Genomic DNA, 20862 nt, shown 5'->3' on the forward strand with positions numbered 1-20862 from the left:
ACAACGTAACAAACGTTTTTATCGATCGATCCATCGATCTATCCGATATAGAGTTTCGGAACATTTTCCATATCTAAATTGTTCAAGATGACAAATTTTTTTTCAACCTTTTTTCTTCCGATTCCACGAATAAAATTGATAAAAAAACAGAAGAAGAACAAGAAGAAAAAAAAACAACCAACCAACGTTCATCTATCGAAGATTTATTTATCTGACGTATACCTATAAGGCAAAACAAACAGCCAAGTTTTGTGAAGAAGAGCTTCAAGTAAGTTCTGTATAAAAAACAAAAAGGAAAATTCACCGATAAGCATGAAAATGTGACAATATGCGCCACCTAGCGTTAACGGATTGAATTTCACTCCCGATACTTCCCGAAAAAGTTCTTATGCATAGGCATAAAAACAATGCGCAACATTCGAAAAATCCTCGATCAACAAAATTATATACCGACGTTCTTTGATCAAAACCTGGGATGTGAAAAACAAAAACATTATTATTATTATCATTATTATAATTATCGTCGAGTCAGAGACGAACGCTTGCATAATAAGAACCGAGATTCGAAGTGGAATATGAATGAGTTTATTATATCTTTAATAAAACTTACGATAATTATATTTCCTGTTTACAGCTATCGAAATTCTGTTCCAATTTTCTCGGTTATGGTGTTGACGACCCCCCACCCCCCCTCCTCTCCCCCCAACAACAACTTCAAATAATTAAAAAAACACTTAGCTAATTTTTTTCGCATTTTTACATCAACTCTTAAGATTGTTCGCATGGGAAAAAACTTGTTTTCCCAGCATACATTTTATGGTAAAAGTAATAATGTTACCATAATAAGTAGCCTCGCAGTTACAGATTTTTGGGAAAATTGTTACTTTTAAAATAAGATATATACCGAGAGAAAAATATTTTTCCCATGTTATTTCCATGTAAGAAATTTTGATGACAAATCGGACGATCACAGAGTGGAGGTAGTAATGTGAAAAAAAAAACCAAAAAATTAGGCAATTGTTTTTTTAATTGTTTGAAGTTGATTTTTTTCATCCTGAATAATGACCACTGAACAATGGAGATAGAGGAAAAGTACAAAGAATTAGGTTTCGTAAATGAATAAGAAAATAAAATATGAAGAAAGAATAATATCAAGACGATTTAAAACTTTGTAATATTATAATAACAAGACAATGATGTCCCGACATACCTGTGCGAGCTAATGATAAATTGAAAACAATTTTGTCAGATAGTTGTACTTTGGATATGAGGATTATTGAATCGTAATATATACTGATGAATTGAAACAGTAAGAATTTCAGAAGCAATAACACACATATACATACGCACAAACATATATAACCAAATGGTCGGTAAGAACGTGAAGTTATAATTATGTATTCGTCGTGTTCCGAGTTGAAACGCCTCTTCGTTTGCTTAATTTATTATTCAATTCTTTTTTAATTATACCACCAACTGGATAAAACAATAACGAACAGTCGGTGTTAAAACTTATCTTGTTAGAATAGATTGCCGTAGTAATAGAGAAGGAGAGATAAGGAGAGAAAGAGAGAGTTGTAACGAGGAAAACTAACTGACCGTAATTGTATAGTAGAACAAGCATAACGACTAGCTCAGTTAAACGGACAAAATAGAAATAAAATAAAGAATAATAAATCGAATGAAAAAATTGTGTAAACAACAGAGAAACAGAAACATCGCAATAACGTCAACAACAATCGTAACAACAATAATATTCATTTGTGTATTTTCATTTATTCATTTACGTTTTATACCTTCTTCAACTTTTCCGTATCCGTTTGGCTTACGATCTCATGCGGAATCGATTCTTAATTAAGAAGCATTTCGAGTCGTCGGTTGATCCTCTTGCACGATGCAATTTCTCGACCGATGAAATCACGGAGATTAAATTTCATTGGTCAGCAGCGAAAGTTCGGCGACGATTTCTCGTGCCGCGTCGTTATGTTCATGTATACATATACGCATGTATATACGCATGTATGTATGTATGTACAATGTACATGCATAGGGGAAGATTGCGGCGCGTGTGCCTCTGTTGGAAGTACACGTGGCGACATGTGTAGAATAATACTGGCCAAACCGTTTCGGGAGCAAAGGACAAGATTATCCGACACGCATAATGCGTAGATGTAGAATGAATTTGAAATAAATTTTATAAAAGCTAAATGTAACGAAGCGCAATTCATATTTCCAAAATTTTCTCTCACTTTTTATACCATTCACATTCAACGATGAATAACGATGAATCGGAGGGACAAATTATCGTGATAATAGACTGCTTTTAGGTATAGCAGATAAGATGCACGTGAAAAATATTGACCAAACGCATTATTGACCTTAAGACTGTCTACCCATGCAGGGTTGATGATACATCGCTCGGAAATGTGGCGACTTGATGACGACACCGTGGTAAGAAAACTAGTCTAAAGGTTGCTGAAATAATGCAACCCTGATAAACAAATACAAACAAACTGTACCGTCAATCGGGAAGAAATTAGTTCAACTTAAATTAATGACACACATGTGACTTAGTTACTTTGCCAGATTTTTCACTACCTCGTGATAATTTCTATACAGTTTTAAATAAATGTCTAAGAGGTTTTCATACTATGAATGCGTATGTATGTACATACAACGACTAGACTTGGTTTGCCACGTAACGAGGCGGAAAAAAAATGTGTGTAATTAATGTATGATTGAAGATACTGCCGGTATCCGTCAAGATAAAACAGGACAAAAGTCGGGGAAATTTTTTTATCTTTCTTTCTTTTTTTTTTTTTTTTTAAACGAGACTGCTGATTGGTTTGAGGATAATAAAACCTGAGATCGAGGGGAAAAAAAAAAACCTAATCACCATGCGGCGAGAAGTGGAGAGCAAGCAGGATGAAATGCAGGTGAAAAAAAGAAGGGGAGAAGACGAATCGAATAATGGTTTCTGCGAAGCACACTAATTGAGTAATCCATCGGCTACTTAGCCAGTCTTTACAAACATACAGCGACGACGGGTAAAACCCGAAAGATTAAGAATATCGGAGAATCCCGATGCGCAACTATTTCAGCGGGTTTGCGAGGCGCCGTGCTGGCCAAGCAGACCTAACCTGACTTAATCCTAACCTAAAAACGATTCGAAAACACGCTCGATGCAAAATCGAATACAGCGTCGCACGTCACGGATAATAAATTCCATGTTAAAGCAGCGACGATAATATATCACAATTATAGAATGCGAAAACCGGGAAGAAGAAAAAGATGGAGAAGGAAGAGGAGGAAAAAAAGAAGAGCGACGGAACGCGCTCCGGCCTAAACCTAACCTAAAAACATGGAAAGGAAGGCGAAACGCGGCTGCAGTTTTCAATGTTTATTGAATAACAGTGAAAAGGAATTTAATTAATCTGACTCACCATGCGGTGCGAAGCGTTGATTGTTCGCCACGACAGCCGTGTAGGCTTGCGGCGAATGCTGAACAACGGATTGATTGACGACGTGCTGCGGCGGGGGATGATGTTGCTGCTGCTGCTGCTGTTGTTGTTGTTGTTGTTGTTGTTGTTGTTGTTGCTGTTGTTGATGATGCTGCTGATGGTGATGGTGGGACGAGTGGTGATGCTTCCCTTTAGCCGGCATGCTCATCGCAGGAGATCGCCTCCTTTTGCTCGATCCGTAACCTTCAATCCCGGCGTTGCACGGCTCGCTGTAGTCCTCATAGGAACTTGATTTTTCCGAATTTGTCAATTGGGAAATGAGATTTAATGTGAAGAGGTTGCGTTCTTACTCTCTCGCTCTGTATCTCTCTCTCACTCTCTCTCTCCCTCTTTCCTTTCTCTTGCTCGCTCTCGCTCGCTCTATCGCCGCGTGGAGCCGCACGAATTAATTATTGCTGCCACCGAGCTGCGGTTCGTATTGGATAAATTGCTTGCCTCTTCTGACGCGTAACTAGTTGTGCATCGAATAATTTGGGGATCCACCCAGCGGCTCGATGCCTGGCTGAATACGCGCGAATAATTTACACGCGGTCATGGAAACGACACGCGCTGGTTTAACCCCGAAAACTCACCGCTGCACCCTCTCCCGTTGCTTGATTCACAGCCAGGCTGTGCTGATCACGCGTTTTTGATGTGGGGTTGACGTGCTCGGCGAGGATTCTCACTTTACCAGTTATTTCAAAACTCGGTACTGCTACCGTTTATGCGTGCATCACTATCCACGGCGGCGCGATTATCGGCGTGATTTATATCTCGCGTTTATGCTTGACGAATCTCCAGTAGCTTGTTTTAACAAAAAAAAAACCTCGCTTGCATCAAGCAACTGGCGGCGACTCTCGAATCATCAGCGTGTCTCGAATCGTTCGTTTCACATCGGCTTTCTTCGGCTTATTCCGGAAACGCGCCGAGCACCGTCGAAAACACGCGGGAAATGGACTTTCGCGCTTCTCACCGCCGGTCGATTCTTCTTTGTTTCTATCTTCGGATCAATTCACATTAAGTATAAAATAACAAACAACGGATAAAATCCATCATTTCAATTTATTCTCCTCTTTACTGACTCTTAGAGCATATACTACTGGACTTATATACACGGGTAAGTAAGTGTAGCGGAGGAGTGAGAGAGGAGCACCATTTATGTTTGTCATAATCTGTCTCTCTCGCTCTACATCTGATTGGCTGATGCGTTTCTTCTCAGCCAATGAAATGCAGCGTGAGCGAGACGGAGTAAGCATAATATGTTGTGTCTCTCTCTCACTCTCATCACTTTGGGTACAATTTTCGCGAAGTCGCTAGTCGGTCTAATGGGTAGCTCCCACTAATTTCTATTGTATAACAAATAGAGATCAGTTGTAGCGCTCTCAATAGTATATGCTCTAAGACAGTACAACTATACCACTGATCTCTCTATAGATCAGTGATCAGTGAACTACACGCGTGAACATAGGCCATGCAGGCTCAACTATGCGTTCATTGGTCGCGGCATTGAACTCGGAAATGCACTCACTCACTTTCTGCAGCAATGGAAAATGCGAAAATTGACGCTATAGAAATTGTAAAGCCTAGGTTGAGTCGAGATGATTATTCTTTCTCTCTCCGGGAATTTCCACGTCTTGAATATGTATATAAATAAAAAATCGTAACTTGACTGATAGGAATATAAAAGTACAAAAATTAATTACGCACCTTGCGCACACACCCAATCTCTATAAGAATATTATTTTTGTGAGCAATTACTGCATCGCACTTAATTCTGAACAAGTCATATATGTCCCGGTTCTCTGTGAGGTGATTGGTTGGATCTGTTGGATCTAACGGCACGCGTAAACGATTCACTTTGACGAGTTTCGGTATAGATTTGTGCCAATTAGTTAACGCTGAAAATACACAGTCTATTTCGTTGCAAAACGGAGCTTGCAGTCGACGTGTTCTATAATGAACAATTGAATACGCAAAACGAATCGAGAGTGTCCGATAATCGTGTTTTCGGAACATAACCTCTTTTAGCAAGTTGTAATGCGCCGCAACGTATTTTGAAATCGTCCCGAATTTCAGCCAAATTCACAGAGGCCAAAGTATGACGTCCCACGGTAAAGCAGAGACTGAAAGATTGCGCAAAAACCTCGAGGAACAGTTGGATAGACTTGTGCAACAGTTGGAAGATTTGGAAGAGTGCCGGTAAATATTTATACGTTAGATGATATGTATTGTTTTGTTGAAATTTCCATCGAACTATCATGTTGATCACAGTTTTAGTGCTTTGTAAAATAAAAAATTATTCTGAGCAGTTTGCGACGTGATTTTTACTCTCCTTTATAGGAGCGAGCTGGACGAAGCAGACTACAATGAAACTAAAGCTGAAACAATGGAACAGCTTAAAGATTTTAACGAAAGTCTACAACGTATGATATCTGGAGACATGACGCTTGTAAATGACCTAGGAGCGATGCAGTTGGTAATCAAGTTTTACCTTTCACACGTCTCGCAATAAATATGACAGTCCAAAGGAATAACTTGCTTTAGTATCAAATGCTATATTTAATTGCAGGCAACTCAAGCTGCGATCAGCGCTGCCTTTCAAACCCCTGCGGTTATCAGAATGTTTGGTAAACGTGAACCGGCGCAGCTAAGGGAACGTTTGTATCAAGTTGAACGTGACGCTAAGCTTGGAAAGCTAAGCAAAGAAGCAAGCGATAGACAGCGCGGGGAAATACTCAGCGCTTTGAGACAATTGGGGGAAAAACTGAATCAATCTGAATTACAGCTGGTTGAGAAATTATCCCCAGAATCAGCAGCGCATTATAATTTTGTTCAGATAGATGAAAAAAGTCCCAAAGGAAAGATCGCCGTCGCCCTTGCTGGAGAAGAAGTCAGAGCTAATGAAAGTACTTGGAAACATGCTGTCGATTGAGACTCACATCTAACAAACATCGGTTGTGATTTTGGAAATTTTGAATGTTGTAAAAACACTATGAGATTATTGCAACCAAGTTTCACTTTTACAATCAAATTATTGAATTATCTACACACTCATACTGCTAGATTAAGTTTTCATATTATTTTTTTGAACATTGAACTAGTTCACTACTACATTATTATTGCTATTCCACGCAATATCATGTATTATGATTCATACGTTGTTCTATCGTATTAGGTTTGGGAGGCTGCATGTAAAAATACTGCAGAAGCGGTTTTTTCTGTATTAGAAAAGCGAAAACATATACAGTAATGTAAAGGGTACAAAACAAAATTTTAGATGCCATTTCCAGAGAAACTTGGAATTTGTTCAAAAAATAGGTTGATTGTGACTTGATTTGTTTAATACCTTGCTGAAATTGAGCTGAAGCCATAATTCCAACTCTTTCTCTTCCTAGCTGCCATGATGTTTTTTTCTACATGTTTCAGAATTCACTTCTTACTTTATATAGTTTATAATATGGACATACAATATATATTAACAGTAAGAAAGGTTTTTAATTACTTTGCAATATGTACTTGAAAGTACTACTACATTATCTATGCAAAAAAACACTTCAATATAATACCTATATTGAATAATCAAACAAAAATAATGTAAAATGTAAATAAATATTAATATATTCTACATGTTATTTAATTTTTTTTACCCAGCAGCTTTATTAAGTTTAAAAAGAATACACATGCCCAACAATCGTGATATAAGTGTAACTCTATAACGTTACAATTAAGTTATTTAAACGGCAATCAAACCAATACAAACGGAATCCCCAATAATGGATGGAAATAAATACTTTCTACTTCGTCAAATATTCAAAATGCGCGTTAAATTTGTTTAGAACTTAATGCAAATTCAAAATTCTATGTATTCTCTCTCACGAAATTTTTTTAAAGTGTATCTATACAGGTTTGATTCTACAATAACGTAAGAGGTGTCTCATGTCAAATCACCGAACTTCCGATATTGATGGTTTTTCATTTGATCTCATTTTTTTTTACACTCGAATACGAATCAAAAACACCACTCATGTATTTCTTATTTTTATGCGTTTATCTTGGCTTGTAGAATGAGAAAAAAAATCTGTCATGTTAAACATTTCAAATTTCCTCTACTCTCTATAGAGTCAAATCTTGAATTTCTGGAAACTCTCAAGCTATGAAGAGATAGATAAACATACATCTAAAAGTTTGTATGAATCATATTTACGATGGGCACTTTGAGTTTGGAAGTTTTTATTTTGTATCAGTACCAATTATGCACAGTAAGAATCTCCAGCACTCTGAACTACGCGCAAAAGAATTGTTGAACCAAGTTTAAGCATATAAAAAAAAATCAGCCAAATAAAAAATTCTCAAGGTCGGTGACTCTGTGACTTGGCATGGTATGACCCATAAGTAATCAGGATTTAAACTACACCGGATTATCCTGATCACCTACAGTGTGTAGTAAATTTGTGCCAGTACTATAAGAACCATTTGACTTTTGAATAAATTTTTATTCTCCCTTGTTTCTACCATTTTTTTGTGACCTAATAATATTTATAAAAGATATTCAATATCAACATAGTGTTTAATTATATCATTTTTACTTTAAATAATATCGATTAGATTAAAGATTAACAAATAACGGTATGTTGTACAATCAAGAACCGGTTTAAACTAAAATTCACGAATTGTCTTTGATCAACAACAAACCATTTCTTTCAGAAATGAGCAAACTATGGTGAAGACGGTTTTGGGCTCCCAATATAGTGCGAGTAGGGTGCATTATTGTAACAACAGATTCCAAGTTTCCGGAAAATTTTAACGTTTCACTTGTGAAATGACTGTTTTGTAGATTGAAATCTAACGTTACTCGTTACGAAACATGAAAAATCTTATGGTCAAGAAACCTATAGAATAGGTAAAGATTTAATCCACAGGTCTGCTGTAGTGGGTCAAGTTTTTAATATACGCTGGCTCAAATAATATCAGAACAAGTGCTGATTGTATGTAACAAATGAAGCAACAAACTTTTATTAACGTTCAAAAGTACGTGTGAAAAATATTCGTCAGACTCGACGTCTGTTATTTATACAAACGTATACGTTAATTGGGTTCATGTTTGACTTCATAGATGCTGTTGAATTGCGACAAACTCTTTATTGGAGTGTTTTTGAATTAAATAGTTGCCTACGTATTGTTTCATAATAATTCTTATAATGAATATGGATATGTGTGTAATTATTCCCATCGGCAAAAGTAGTATATTATAAGAGTAAAAATACTGAACAGGCCGCAAAATGGTATTTGTGAATTTTTATGACTACAAACCATTTTCGGTTCTTTTAAAATATATGTGTGGGTATAGAATCGAAATTCTTTCTTTGTTAGTAAAAAAAAAAATCATGATTGTAACGGTGATAATAGTAAGAGAACTGCAATAATTAATTAAAAGTACTTCAAACAAACAGCGTCTGCGTAGGATTTGTACGACTGACGATTGAATGAGGTATTTGAACTTCAACTTGATCACCCTTCGGTATTCACTACTCAAATATTCGTAGAAAAATAACGAATGTAAATTCTGTTAGTTTATGGTATTTAGGGGAAAAGGTGGGCTACTTATAACTGATCTTCAATACATTCAAACATTCACATATTGCTTGTTGTTTACCAAGATCTAAGACAAGTACTCCGTTGGCTTGAAAGAGCGTTAAACAAAGAATAATTTCGGTAATATAAGAAAATTTTACATTATATGAAATTATTATGTCAAGTCGAAATGAAATGAGAAGCTTCGAGTACAGAGTTTTTTTTCATGCGAGGTCACAATTTAGGGAAGGAAATTTAGTCCACATACGTGTCCCTCAAACGCCTGTTCCTCATGGGATAACAAATTCATATGTGAATCGTTAATATAGTTTTGAAAAAACATAATGTCCATACGTTCAGATTATTTGGTAGATCGATTCAATCCAAATATAATATAATAATTATTGAATTTTCAGGACGTTATGGTAGTCTTTCGTCTAATAGATTTCTATAGGTATTGCACATAAAGAATTATTCGAATATGGAATAAATTTACAAGCTGTTACTGTATCAATGCATAAATTAGCTGCTTCATAGAATTCGGTGCCCATAATGAATGTTTCTTAACTTTTAAGGGAATAGGAGCCCAAATAATAAAAAGGGGCAATTATCAACCAAAGTCATTTTAACCAGCTTTTTAAAGTCTTAAACATTTTTTGTACTTGTTTAAAATAGCTGAAGAGTTTAGCGCTTGCGTCTGCAAACTCTTTTATGTTCACGCTGCCAATGGAATTGTTGACATTCGATACTGCAGTAAGCCGTATTCCAGCAACAATGATATATTGCTTCTGCTTCACAGTTGTAGCACTGAAAGAAGTTTAAGTCGTTGCATTACACTTGTGTGATTGAAAAATGATGAAAATAATTGTTAATAAAATTGAGAAAAAGAGCAACGTGATGTTGTTTAAATCTGAATAATTACCCATTGCTTCTTTTTTATCTCTGATACGACTTGCTGATGTTTATCAGTCAATTGACGTATTTCTTTAGCATGCTCTGCTTGAAGTTTTTCCAACTCTTTGCATTTGTCCAACTCCAATTCTCGTCGTAACTTTTCTAATGCCGTCGTCATTGGCTGATCAGATGTCCTGCGACCTCTCTTTACCTTAATGAATTTTGTTTATATTTTTAATTGACCTTGAGACAAATTGATTGTTTAAAAATCAAAAGTACTTTTACCTTAGCTGGAAGAACTTCTGACTGTATTTGCTCGGTTTGAACAAGTACACATTTGGATCTTGGCTCTTGAGAACTTGATGTAACCATATCTTCTTGTGATCCTTCCTTTTTCAAGCCTTGCGGACAAGTGCTGGATATTTCTCTGGCTGGTTCATCTTCAGCAACAGCCAAGAATGGCACCTGTAGAAGAAATCGGTTTTCCATTGAGCAAAAAGTACAAGTCAGAAAAAAATCTACAAAGTTTGATCGTACCTGTCTTTCTTCGCTTGTTTTCCTGCTTCCAGGTGTAGCTTTTCGCTCCTCACTGGCTGTTCTACTCGTGGATTTCTTCAATTTTTCTTCAAGATCTCCGGAAGTAGATTGCATGTCCAATCGACCGTCAGTACTCAGACGTTCTACTTTTACTCTCAAGTCTTTGAAGATGGTCAATGGCTTGCTGGAAGTGGAGTTTTTCGAGTTATTCAGTCCTGATGATTCTATGTGACGAATTTTTGCTGGTTTCACACCATTTTCATCGTCCGAAGGTTCACCATCTTTTGTTTCAGACTTTTCCAGCTGGGCAAGTAAAGTCTTATGACGTTTCAATTCCTCGAATGCTCGGTTCCAGGCTGCCGATCTTTTGATCTACAGAAACAAAAGAATGCAATAATTTAAGATAAGCAAACACTCCTTTCGTCAAGCTCTCCTTTTTTTTTATTGATGTAGGTAATATCAAAAGATGTCTATTGTCCAAAAAATCAAAGGCTATTACATCTACTTAGTGACACAGAAACTCTTCCATGCCTACAACCTGGATGAAATAATAAACTACAGCTAGTCATGCTTTAAATAACAAATTACAGTAATAAGTTGAATTTGTATACGATTTCGAAATGTTCTCTTCAAATTTGGTACCACTAAGGTGTTTTAAAATAAAAAACTGAACAGATCTGGAGGAAAGTATGCTATTTTGTTTGTGTCCACGCTGATTGTAGAATGTTGAAAATTTACGAAAACAGAGAGGTGCGTCAGATATTTAATAGATAAGACAATAATTGTCATTCAATATCGATGTCATACCTTAATTTCCTTCCATTTTCCTTTCTCTGACTGCGATGTGGAAAGTAATTGAAAATCAAATATGGCACTAGTCATTGCATTTTAAATATGATACAATTCATATTATTGTATAATTGTGATAATTCTTATCAGCAAATATAGTCAATAGTCATGTTACGTAGATTACTATTTATAAGATAGAAAATGGGACACCAGAACCAGTGATTTTGCCAAGCATTGCGATCAAAACTCTGAATCAGCTTTAAATATATTATAGACAGGCGGTGGATAATTTTTTAATGCTAATCTATAACAATAAATGTGGTAGTATCACCTGCAGTGTGTTTAAATTGACCGTTATCGGGCGTATAAAAATCTTCTCAATGTTTGCCCTCATATGATGGCCGCCAAAAAATCGTACATCATATACGTCGTTGTTTATTTGCATTACTTTGGCTGGCCAGTACGGATATCCCTTCTGTTTTGCATAAACAAGCTGATGCGGTGGGTTGCAAGGTGTACAAAACCATAATTTCTCAGATTTTTCATTAGATATTCGATAGCAATCTGCACAGCGACGAATCTCTTGGAGATCGTAACAGCAATCCTGGTACATTGTAACGCCCATTTCGCCTATCGCACTACTTTCTGGAGCAAAAAAATTGATGCTTTCAAAACTTAAGGTATTTTATAATACTTATGGAATTTAAAATTTACACTACATCGAAGTCTGCTCATTAAAGTAAACAGTTTTCAAAGAAGAAAACTTGAGATTGCAGCCAATTTTTGCTTACCTCCATGATACACGATAATATTATGCATAATATTATGCGCGTCTGTCTCAAATTCAGCAAGGTTGTTATACTCTTTACGTTTTGTTTTTTTGTCCATGATAGCCAAGTCCATGTGATTCTTGATCAATATTCCTGGACGCCAAGAATCCTCCCCCTCACTAACCCAAGTTGGCCCTGAGAAGCCACCTGATGGTGTGACAACCGGTGTATTATCAAAAACAATCGTTCGATTCGTAATCTCTGGTGGTAACTTTGCTTTTAAGTGACCACACGTGAAGTTAAGTATATGATTCAAGTCGGTTTTGTCACCGAATACGTCACTGTTTATTTTCTGTAATGAAACAAACTTTTAAGACTTTTTCACACTTAAAACTTTTTTAATTATATCTAGAACTGTGATGCGTTACATTTAATAGTGGTTTTATAGTTCACATGTACAAAAAATGTACGCAATAGTCAACAGTTATTTTTTACTGGCATATATGTATTTGTGGCTGATGAACTTGTGTAAAATGTAATAAAGCAAACATACTTCGCAAAAATTGCAGTATTTTAATTCGGGATTTTCCGGGACGTGGCATTCCTTGTGGAATACTCTGTGGCATTTTTGGCAACATTCGACCACTCCTGCTCTTTGGCATTTACAACAGTACCAGTCGTGTCCATCAGTCTCTACTAATTCAACAGGAATCCTATAGCTCTCTTGTTCAACGCCACTTTTATTGGCAACTTTTTTCAGCTGAACAAGGCCGTCTTTAACTGCATTGTTTAAATCTTCTTGTACAGTTTGCTCGGACTTTGCATACATCCGAGCTATGTGACGCCTGACTCGTTCCTCGTTTGGCAAAGTTCTTTGATGTACAATGAATTTTATGGCATCCCAAATACATTGGGTAACCATTGGATCTGTCCGACGGCGTTCAGGCATGCTGATGGTTTTTCACTGTTGAAACATAGACCAATTAGAACGTCAGTTCAATCATATAAACGGAGGCTTCTCATTTTCCAAAATCAACAGCCCAGACTCAACCAATGTAGAAAATGGACGATTCTATTTGTCTCATTGTCTGTATAGATTGGGTAGTGAGCGAGCCCCCATATTTTACACAGTACAGTTACGATTGAGCCTAGATCTATTTTGATAATAAATTGACCCTCATATTCATGCATTTGATAATCTCATACCCTCATGCTTAACTCGTCAAGACTCAGTCTGTTCCAGAAAGGCTTTGAAATTGTTACTATTGAACCAGTGAACAAAAAGGGAATCAAGTATTTCTATGAAAAGGACTTAATTTTCTGTCTAAGAAGTTATTTCAACAACAATAATGTGAACAATAATTCACAGTTAAATAATTATACAAGTAATCAACAGTCAAAATGCACACAATGGTATTAGGCTTTGCAGGCTATAGTCTTTTACTATCAGGCTGCATAGCGTTGATTTTTTTGCTTAAAATCGGCTGTTTGAAAGACATTGTCAAGGCCCCGTTACACATTCTTTCCACATCGGACACATTAATTTCTGTAGTAACATCGATAATATTACTTGTAAACCAATCAATACCGTTGAATAATTTTCAACAGAATTCAACAGTGAGTGTTGGGGAAGAAATATCTAATCGTCAACTATTTTCACATCAAGAAGAGAAGGAACTACGTCGGAACGAAACGTGCATGAGATTTTCTTACAAGTACAACGACTCTTGGCTTGCTAGTCAAGATATAAATGGAACTGCACCGAACTGCATGTTTCGACACGTTTTAATGCATTATGCAATGTTTCTAGTGCCTTTTGCGAACGCATTTATTTCTCTTCTAATCTATTCAATGCAATGTAGCAGTGGAATATCTTGCATTAACAAAAGATGCTCAAGTTTAATGAGAATGTCACAAAATTCCAGAAACGATAATGATCAAGAATCAGCTGATCTAAGCTTACGAAAAAAAAAATTTTATGTGCCAGAGGATTCGAATGCTATCTCCGAGACTCCAGAGGTGGATGACGAAGCACAACAAACTGTTATCAATATTACAGACATCGAAAATATTACTAAGAATGCTAATAACGAAACAAAATTCACTGGATTCGGATTAACTGTACAATGGCTCGTTCCAGCTCTGGTGACAGCAATTTTGTATTTTTCTCGAGGTCACAATATGAATAAAGTGCGTGAATTAAGCGAGATGGAATGTGTCTTCAAAGTAAATTTTCCGCTAGAATCATGCTATGAAACCGACTCAGGTGAGGTTGAGTCACTGATATACCATGAAGAAAACTACAGTAAATCAAGTGGATATTTTGAAGTCGATGACCCTGGCACAGTTATGATTTCTTATCCACATTCTGAAGAGATTGACGAGGTCGTATTCAGAGTCCGCAATGTACTTGAATCAGTGTTGAATAAAACTTGCAATAAGACGAGTGAAATGAAGTACTCTGACAATATCAAGCCGTGGAATATCACGAAATATGTTACAGTAACAAATATGACACAGGGAATAAAAAGAAATGAGACTGAAATACTTGAAAAATTGTCTAATATACAGCAGGCTTTGAATAATGAATATCCTGAAATTTATAAAAACTACGAATGCGAGTCTAATAATAGCGGCGATTCGATCACAGCATTCCCAGAAGTACTTGATGCTATAGATTTGAAAGTTTTTGATGAAGTACTCGGAAATAAAGACACAGTAACTGCAAAATTAACACCACTGATCACAAAAATGCAACCACCAGATTTAGTTCATCGGGAAATAATTGCTGCAGACACATTAATACGGAATAAAGATATAGAAACCCGTATTAACAATTGGACAGACGTAGATCAAGATAAAAACCGAAATGAAACAGCTGGATACAAAGCAGCTAGCTACGAAAATAAAACTAAAACATATGAAATTGATAAAAATGTAAAGGGAAAGTTGCACGGCCAAATCTACGCAGATATTATCAAACGGATTCGTGACACCGTTAAACAAGCTGAAGTGAAAGCACAAACAGGAAACTTGCGTGATAATTATGAAGCAAATCGTGTGACATATGATACTGGCTTGTTCCGTAAACAATTCAGCAGCAATAAATTGGAAATTTCTGCGCTGAGGCCAGAGGGAAGGCAAATAAATGAAGATACAAAGACTGTGGAAAATTTTTTCGCAAAGAACAAGGACAAGCAGATGTCGCAAGTGCCAGTGTACATGGATGAACGCTGTTTGTTGTCTATAAAATTTCTCAAAACACACCTGTTGATTCTTCTATTTTTAATCTATTTTACACCAGTGTTAATTTCCGCTATTTTGCAGACTCGTGCTGTGTATGCGTGCAATAATATCTTAGAAAAAATCGATAGAACTGACAAGAAAAATTCTAAGGCTTCTATGATCCCTGAGCAAATATCGGTTTCAGATGAAACTCCAGTTAACAAAGATCCACTAAAATCTGGGTGGTTTGTAGATGAATCTGGTATGATGAATAACGATTTAGGAGAGAGTTCAAGTGGCTTAAATAATCTTAAAGTCTCTTCGAGTATTATTCCACCTGATCGCAGTGCGGCTATAAAAAGTGTTAAAAAAGTCGGAATCGATTCGAGAATGTACGAAAATGAGGAAACTGATTATAAAAACGTCATACAGGAAACAAAAAACATGCAGATGCTATTTTCTATATTGAAAAAATCTTTGATCTTGAGTATATTGATGTGGACGCCTGCCTTTCTAGAGATACTGAGTAAGGTATTCTTATGTAGCTCAACGCCTGCGTGGCTAGTAGACATTTTGTATTTACTAGGTCTGTCATTTGGTATTGTTAAGAATTATCTGAATGTCAGTATAGCAAGAATTAACAGAAATTCAGGTGATCAAGTGTTTGTGAAAGAGAATAGCATCCGTCCCAGCGCCGGTAACTAATTGTAATGTATTTTTGGCAGGCATCATAAGTCGTGTTAATAATTTATATAAACTAACATAAAATAATAACGGTATTAATATTTCATATTTATTAATTTACTATTAATTTGTACACCTAGTGGAATATCTTGTCTTCTTAAGCGTCATTAAAGGAAATGTTATAGTTAAAATAAAATAAGTATCTCAGCTTTACGTGGTGTCATATGGTAACCATTCACGGAATTGCGATTGCATTGAAAAAATTGTAGATATACTGTAGTGATATTTAATACGATGAGATTTAATGCATATACTTCAACAGCGAAGATTTTAAACACATTACATAAGCATAATTTTATTGTTACCTTCCAGTCTGATCGTCACGATGTAAAATATGTGAGTAGTTACATCTGAATAATTATTTGAACAGCTGTAAGACGTAACGAATAAATGTATGTTCAGATAAATAAAGAAATTCATGCAAAATTTTTATCGTAAATTTAGATTCTGATGACATGCATGGTTACTTGTGAAAATTCGCTACGTGAGGTTACGACGATAAATTTTCGTCGACACAAAATAATATAAAAAATTGATTGCTCCAAATTTGTTATCAAAGCTTGCAAATATCGACGACAGTAGGTAAATGGCAAGTGGGTGAACTGAAGAAAAATAAAAAAAAATTACACTACATAAATGAAAATTTACTTACTAAAATTCCTGTGTCGAACGATCAAACGATTCTTCGAGGTCAATTAGTCATTGATTTTACGGTCAGGTTGAGCTCTTTCCAAATTTGTGCGATTCCCGTTTCATATTAGTATCTTCAGGAGGGTAAAGTTATCCGTGAAACCGTAAATAAACTCACGTTCGACAGAACACGAACCAACTAATGGAGACGCGGACGTCACAGCTAACCTAAAAGTCGCGCGCGCAACCGCGCGAAAATATTCGAAATTCAAACTGGTCATAAATCGTTTTATAGGAATGAAAATCATTGACATTGTAAACAATTATTAAAACTGCTCTGAGGAAGAAAACAGCCCTGAACTATTACATAACTTGCATATCATAAATATGGCTAAGTAGATGCTTAAACAGGTGTGACAGAAATCCACCAATAAAAATGAACAAATCGTAACTTAACATCACTTAATAAGAAAAAATTACAACAATATTTACAATTATCACAAACTTTTAACTGTTCCTGATATTTCATTTCTTCCCTAGTTAGAGAATTTATAGTTGGTTATTGGTTCAGAATTGAGTGGTTGGCAGGTGATGAAAAAATTATGTTACATAGGGTGAGAAATTGTGAGTCGGGACTGAAGTCTACGGATTAATTTACTGACTAGATATGGAACTGAGTCAACTAAATAAGGATAGAAACAGTATGCAAGGTATGAACTTGGGTATCGAATTGAAGAAATGACTAGAGTTGAGGATCGGCCTTAATACAATATCACATGATTACAATTACATGTCATTTAATTTTATTTTTATTTGTAAACTCTAGTTTACTCAAGAGAGACGAGAAGTTCCTCCAAAATCTGCGTAGCATCGTTCCATGGACACATGTGTGCTCTAACTTGATGCGTGTCATTGGTTTTGGCTTCATTTAAAATTTTAAGAAGAGGATAATTCAACCTTGGAAAAGCATAATCTTTTTCCGACAATCTCAGAACGGGACAAAAATCATTCCGTCCATCACCGACGTAAGCAACTCTCTCAAATGAGGTTCCATTTTCCAATGACTCTTTTATATAATTTTCTAAAATATGCCCTTTACAGAGATTTTTTGTGCTCAATTCGCACCAATCTTGCAGATGATACATTTCAATTTTCAACATCCCGTTATCGTTGTATTTAGCGGGATTAGTAAATACCCGAGATACAGTGTGACTCAGTTTTTTATTCTGTAACCAGCGCTCTATGAAAATGGAGTTCGAGTCACTTATTATTATAATATCGCAATTGCTCTTGTGCAATCTTTCCAACAGATCCTCCATCCCAGTTACCGCAGGTATATTGTCTATAGCGTCATTTATTTGTGTCTCATTAATGCAATTTGCATGAAGAAGTTCGAAGATTCTCTGCATGTATGCGGTCCATCCATCCGATCGATACATGCCTCTCACTGATTCTGGTAATTTTTCTTCGGGCAGTAGCTTCCGGACTACAATATCCGTATTGTCATCCACGATTGTATGGTCAAAGTCAAACGCGACTAGGAATGGTCGAGACATCTGTTGAAAATGTTGTTAAATCAGGTACGATGGAAAGAAAAAAATTTATAGTCACCCTTATTTTTCTACCATGCATAAGTTATGCAGTAATAAATAAAAATTATTTCCATTTGACGAATCTACCAATACTTTTTTTAAATTTTCATCAATAATATCAATTTTTGCACTGTTGTGTGAAAGGGAAAAAAAGTTGTGCATCGTTTCACATGCTCGGTCTGGTACAAACTTAGAGTAAGCACAGCATTGAAAAACTTTATGAACACCCACCGTTGAGAAAACCCTTTTGAAGTAAATAATTGCCTTATTTATGTGTAATTGACTTCGGTTCATGAAGATCAACAATCAGGCGAAAATATCATCACAGATAAATGCAACGAACTGTCCGATACAAGGGTTTGACGAATACTGAACCTTCAGCTTGACATTCGTGTGACAGTTCGCAAACATTTTTGAGGTTATTGTATGCGACCAGCATCAGCGCCATCTGTGCGTTGCTCGGCGAGTTATAATTAAAAGGATGATGAAAAATAATAAAAGCAACCTTACGTCGTCACTTTGCAACTGTATCTGACGCGCAGTAAACTCGTTATTATTTTGTTCTCTTTTGTTTCAGTCATGTGTGCAATTTGATACCTTGTACGATTATTAAAAATACTATATTTGATCACCTACACCGTGAAGTATCTCGCACACACATCACACACGCACAGCGGAGCTGTAACGTTGATTGAACCACAGGATTGAACAAAGAATTGCACTTTTTGACAGTGACAGGCTTAGGGCTAAAGTCGAACCACGAGTCGTTCGATTTTTGGGAGTTTAGAGGTGTGATTTGGTTTTTGGTGCCAACCTTTCGCTTGAAACGACAAACTCTAATTGGGGCCATTTTGAGGGTAGATATAATAAGATGGACCAAGAAGTCTTGACAACGCTCAAATTGCTAATGATAGGTGAAACTAACGTAGGAAAGTCTAGGTAGGTATCGCATTTATTGCCTAATTATGCTACTCCGACTCCGCAAATTCTAACCTCTGATCAGTCCATAATAATTAATTATTGTTCAATCTGCATAAATCAACTAATATTTGTATCGCGTCAGTAAGTTTTCGTTAGAAAAGCAATTGGCATTTGGTTATTTTATTTTTATTTTTTAAGTAAGTTTCAGAACTCGTGTTATCTTGTGTTTTCTTGAATTACACCGTTGTACTGATTTCAGTATATTACTCCGATTTACCGAGGATGAGTTCAACGAAAACATGCAGAGCACAGTTGGTATGGATTATAAAACTAAACAGATTACCATCGACGGCAATACGGTGAAACTCGCAATTTGGGTACGACAACTACTTCCTGAAATTATTGCATAATCAGATGCCAACAGACTCAACTACATGTAAATTAATTATTTGTCTAGGATACGGCTGGCCAGGAACGTTTTCGTACATTAACGCCAAGTTACTACAGAGACGGGCAAGGTGCAATTCTGATGTTCGATGTAACGGACAGGCATACTTTTACAAAGCTTGAAACGTGGTTAAACGAGCTCAACACTTACTGCAATAAAATAGATATTGTGAAAATGGTTGTGGGGAACAAAAATGACTTGCCCAACAGGGAAGTGAGCATGGAGGAGGGCTTGGAATTTGCACGGCGACACCAAACTTTGTACATTGAAAGTAGTGCAAAAACTGCAGACGGAGTAAGGTGCTGTTTTGAAGAACTCGTTGAAAAGGTAGTATGAATTGCTTCACGTCGATAGTTTTGAGCTTGCTACTCTGCTGATTTTTTAATCTATGATAAAGAATTACTCCATTAGTTGAATATATATGTATGATGTTGCCTTAACAGATAATACAAACTCCTGGACTATGGGAAGCTAATTCAACAAGAATGTACGGTGCCGATAGCTTAGGCGGAACAAGGAATCGCCTGGGTAAAAGAGGAGTTCAATTGACAGACGATTATGAACCACAAAATCCTTACTCAAACTGCTATTGCAGTTTAGTCTAGCAAAACGTCACAAGTTTCGAATTAATTTTACACACCAATCACTGAAAATTAGGTACACTGGAATCAGCTTGTGGTATAGCGAAAACGAAAAATTATATTGTAATATTGTCTTCTTTGGCTAATTTCTATTGACCTTAGTTTGTAAGATAACCAATCTGGAATCCGAAGAGATTCTTTAAAGATTTCCATATGTGAAATAGTCTGGAGTAATGTAAATATATCTGTGGTGCATATGATGTGGAGAACGTTTTAGCAATTGATACTTATTCATGAAAGATCTAATCTTACGACCACATAATTCGATTATCTGCATATTAGTTCCTTGATTATGAAAATTGATGCATCCTTATTCTTAAAATTTATTGTATGCTATTTTTTAATTCGGTTTATTTTACAACCGTCAACAGTAACAAAAATACTTGGATTTATAAGTACACCCTATTCTTTCGCTAATTTTTCAGCTGTTTTTGTAATCTTAGTACTCCTTATGTTAAGAATTTAAAGGTTCACATGCTTGGCCTTTTAGTTTCTGGTCTGTCATATAATAATTACTTCAAATTTCTTAAGTAAATGTCGAAATAATTTTTCATCCCTAAATTTTTTATAAAACTTGTCAACTTGTAAAGAGCATATTTA

The 20862-nt window shown here is 36.0% G+C and overlaps 5 protein-coding genes across 8 annotated transcripts in view; 2 read left to right on the forward strand and 3 right to left on the reverse strand.

The window, feature by feature from the left end:
* Nucleotides 1–4014, reverse strand: part of LOC124409175 (eukaryotic translation initiation factor 4 gamma 3-like) — a 60875-nt gene extending 56861 nt beyond the window's left edge. The window contains exon 1 of one of the 3 annotated variants that reach the window (XM_046886604.1): nucleotides 3565–4014. In XM_046886604.1, the coding sequence (XP_046742560.1) occupies nucleotides 3565–3669 (105 nt within the window). In that variant the 5' untranslated portion in view covers nucleotides 3670–4014. Of the gene's footprint in view, nucleotides 1–3443 lie in introns of all 3 variants that reach the window. The other 2 variants (XM_046886603.1, XM_046886602.1) reach the window with 2 other exon arrangements.
* A 1295-nt stretch (nucleotides 4015–5309) lies between these two features.
* Nucleotides 5310–6536, forward strand: LOC124409333 (protein LZIC-like). The gene is made up of 3 exons (XM_046886886.1): nucleotides 5310–5699; nucleotides 5841–5976; nucleotides 6070–6536. The coding sequence occupies exons 1-3, from the start codon at nucleotides 5599–5601 to the stop codon at nucleotides 6430–6432; spliced, it is 600 nt and encodes a 199-aa protein (XP_046742842.1). The 5' UTR covers nucleotides 5310–5598; the 3' UTR covers nucleotides 6433–6536.
* Nucleotides 6537–9494: 2958 nt separating this feature from the next.
* On the reverse strand, nucleotides 9495–16845 carry LOC124408455 (zinc finger MYND domain-containing protein 11). Of its 2 annotated transcripts, XM_046885367.1 has the most exons (9): nucleotides 16683–16845; nucleotides 12615–13025; nucleotides 12083–12413; nucleotides 11623–11936; nucleotides 11310–11339; nucleotides 10503–10874; nucleotides 10245–10430; nucleotides 9994–10170; nucleotides 9495–9878 (listed from the first exon to the last, which is right to left on the reverse strand). In XM_046885367.1, the coding sequence occupies exons 2-9, from the start codon at nucleotides 13008–13010 to the stop codon at nucleotides 9756–9758; spliced, it is 1929 nt and encodes a 642-aa protein (XP_046741323.1). In that variant the 5' UTR covers nucleotides 13011–13025; nucleotides 16683–16845; the 3' UTR covers nucleotides 9495–9755. The 2 variants fall into 2 exon arrangements, with proteins under 2 accessions (XP_046741323.1, XP_046741324.1); XM_046885368.1 differs by lacking the exon at nucleotides 11310–11339 and having other exon boundaries at nucleotides 9496–9878; nucleotides 16683–16844.
* A 513-nt stretch (nucleotides 16846–17358) lies between these two features.
* Nucleotides 17359–18669, reverse strand: LOC124408456 (pyridoxal phosphate phosphatase PHOSPHO2-like). Its single transcript, XM_046885369.1, has 2 exons — nucleotides 18484–18669; nucleotides 17359–18216 (listed from the first exon to the last, which is right to left on the reverse strand). The coding sequence occupies exons 1-2, from the start codon at nucleotides 18544–18546 to the stop codon at nucleotides 17488–17490; spliced, it is 792 nt and encodes a 263-aa protein (XP_046741325.1). The 5' UTR covers nucleotides 18547–18669; the 3' UTR covers nucleotides 17359–17487.
* Nucleotides 18670–18810: 141 nt separating this feature from the next.
* LOC124408457 (ras-related protein Rab-18-B-like) lies at nucleotides 18811–20497 on the forward strand. Its single transcript, XM_046885370.1, has 4 exons — nucleotides 18811–19191; nucleotides 19433–19550; nucleotides 19631–19948; nucleotides 20065–20497. The coding sequence occupies exons 1-4, from the start codon at nucleotides 19124–19126 to the stop codon at nucleotides 20224–20226; spliced, it is 666 nt and encodes a 221-aa protein (XP_046741326.1). The 5' UTR covers nucleotides 18811–19123; the 3' UTR covers nucleotides 20227–20497.
* Nucleotides 20498–20862: the final 365 nt, after the last annotated feature.

This window comes from Diprion similis, chromosome 8 (genome assembly GCF_021155765.1).
Source record: "Diprion similis isolate iyDipSimi1 chromosome 8, iyDipSimi1.1, whole genome shotgun sequence".
Taxonomy (NCBI): Eukaryota; Metazoa; Arthropoda; class Insecta; order Hymenoptera; family Diprionidae; genus Diprion; species Diprion similis.

Bases quoted from the DNA above. Each gene is read 5' to 3' on its own strand.
- LOC124409333 (XM_046886886.1), top strand. From the start codon at position 5,599: ATGACGTCCCACGGTAAAGCAGAGACTGAAAGATTGCGCAAAAACCTC. The intron at 5,700-5,840 runs GTAAATATTTAT...TCTCCTTTATAG, and splicing joins GAAGATTTGGAAGAGTGCCG to GAGCGAGCTGGACGAAGCAG. The intron at 5,977-6,069 runs GTAATCAAGTTT...ATTTAATTGCAG, and splicing joins ACCTAGGAGCGATGCAGTTG to GCAACTCAAGCTGCGATCAG.
- LOC124408455 (XM_046885367.1), bottom strand. From the start codon at position 13,010: ATGCCTGAACGCCGTCGGACAGATCCAATGGTTACCCAATGTATTTGG. The intron at 10,875-11,309 runs GTATGACATCGA...TTGTTTCTGTAG, and splicing joins GAAAATGGAAGGAAATTAAG to ATCAAAAGATCGGCAGCCTG. The intron at 9,879-9,993 runs GTAATTATTCAG...AACTTCTTTCAG, and splicing joins AGATAAAAAAGAAGCAATGG to TGCTACAACTGTGAAGCAGA.
- LOC124408456 (XM_046885369.1), bottom strand. From the start codon at position 18,546: ATGAACCGAAGTCAATTACACATAAATAAGGCAATTATTTACTTCAAA. The intron at 18,217-18,483 runs GTGGGTGTTCAT...CATTTTCAACAG, and splicing joins TCAAAAGGGTTTTCTCAACG to ATGTCTCGACCATTCCTAGT.
- LOC124408457 (XM_046885370.1), top strand. From the start codon at position 19,124: ATGGACCAAGAAGTCTTGACAACGCTCAAATTGCTAATGATAGGTGAA. The intron at 19,551-19,630 runs GTACGACAACTA...TTATTTGTCTAG, and splicing joins CGGTGAAACTCGCAATTTGG to GATACGGCTGGCCAGGAACG. The intron at 19,949-20,064 runs GTAGTATGAATT...TTGCCTTAACAG, and splicing joins TTGAAGAACTCGTTGAAAAG to ATAATACAAACTCCTGGACT.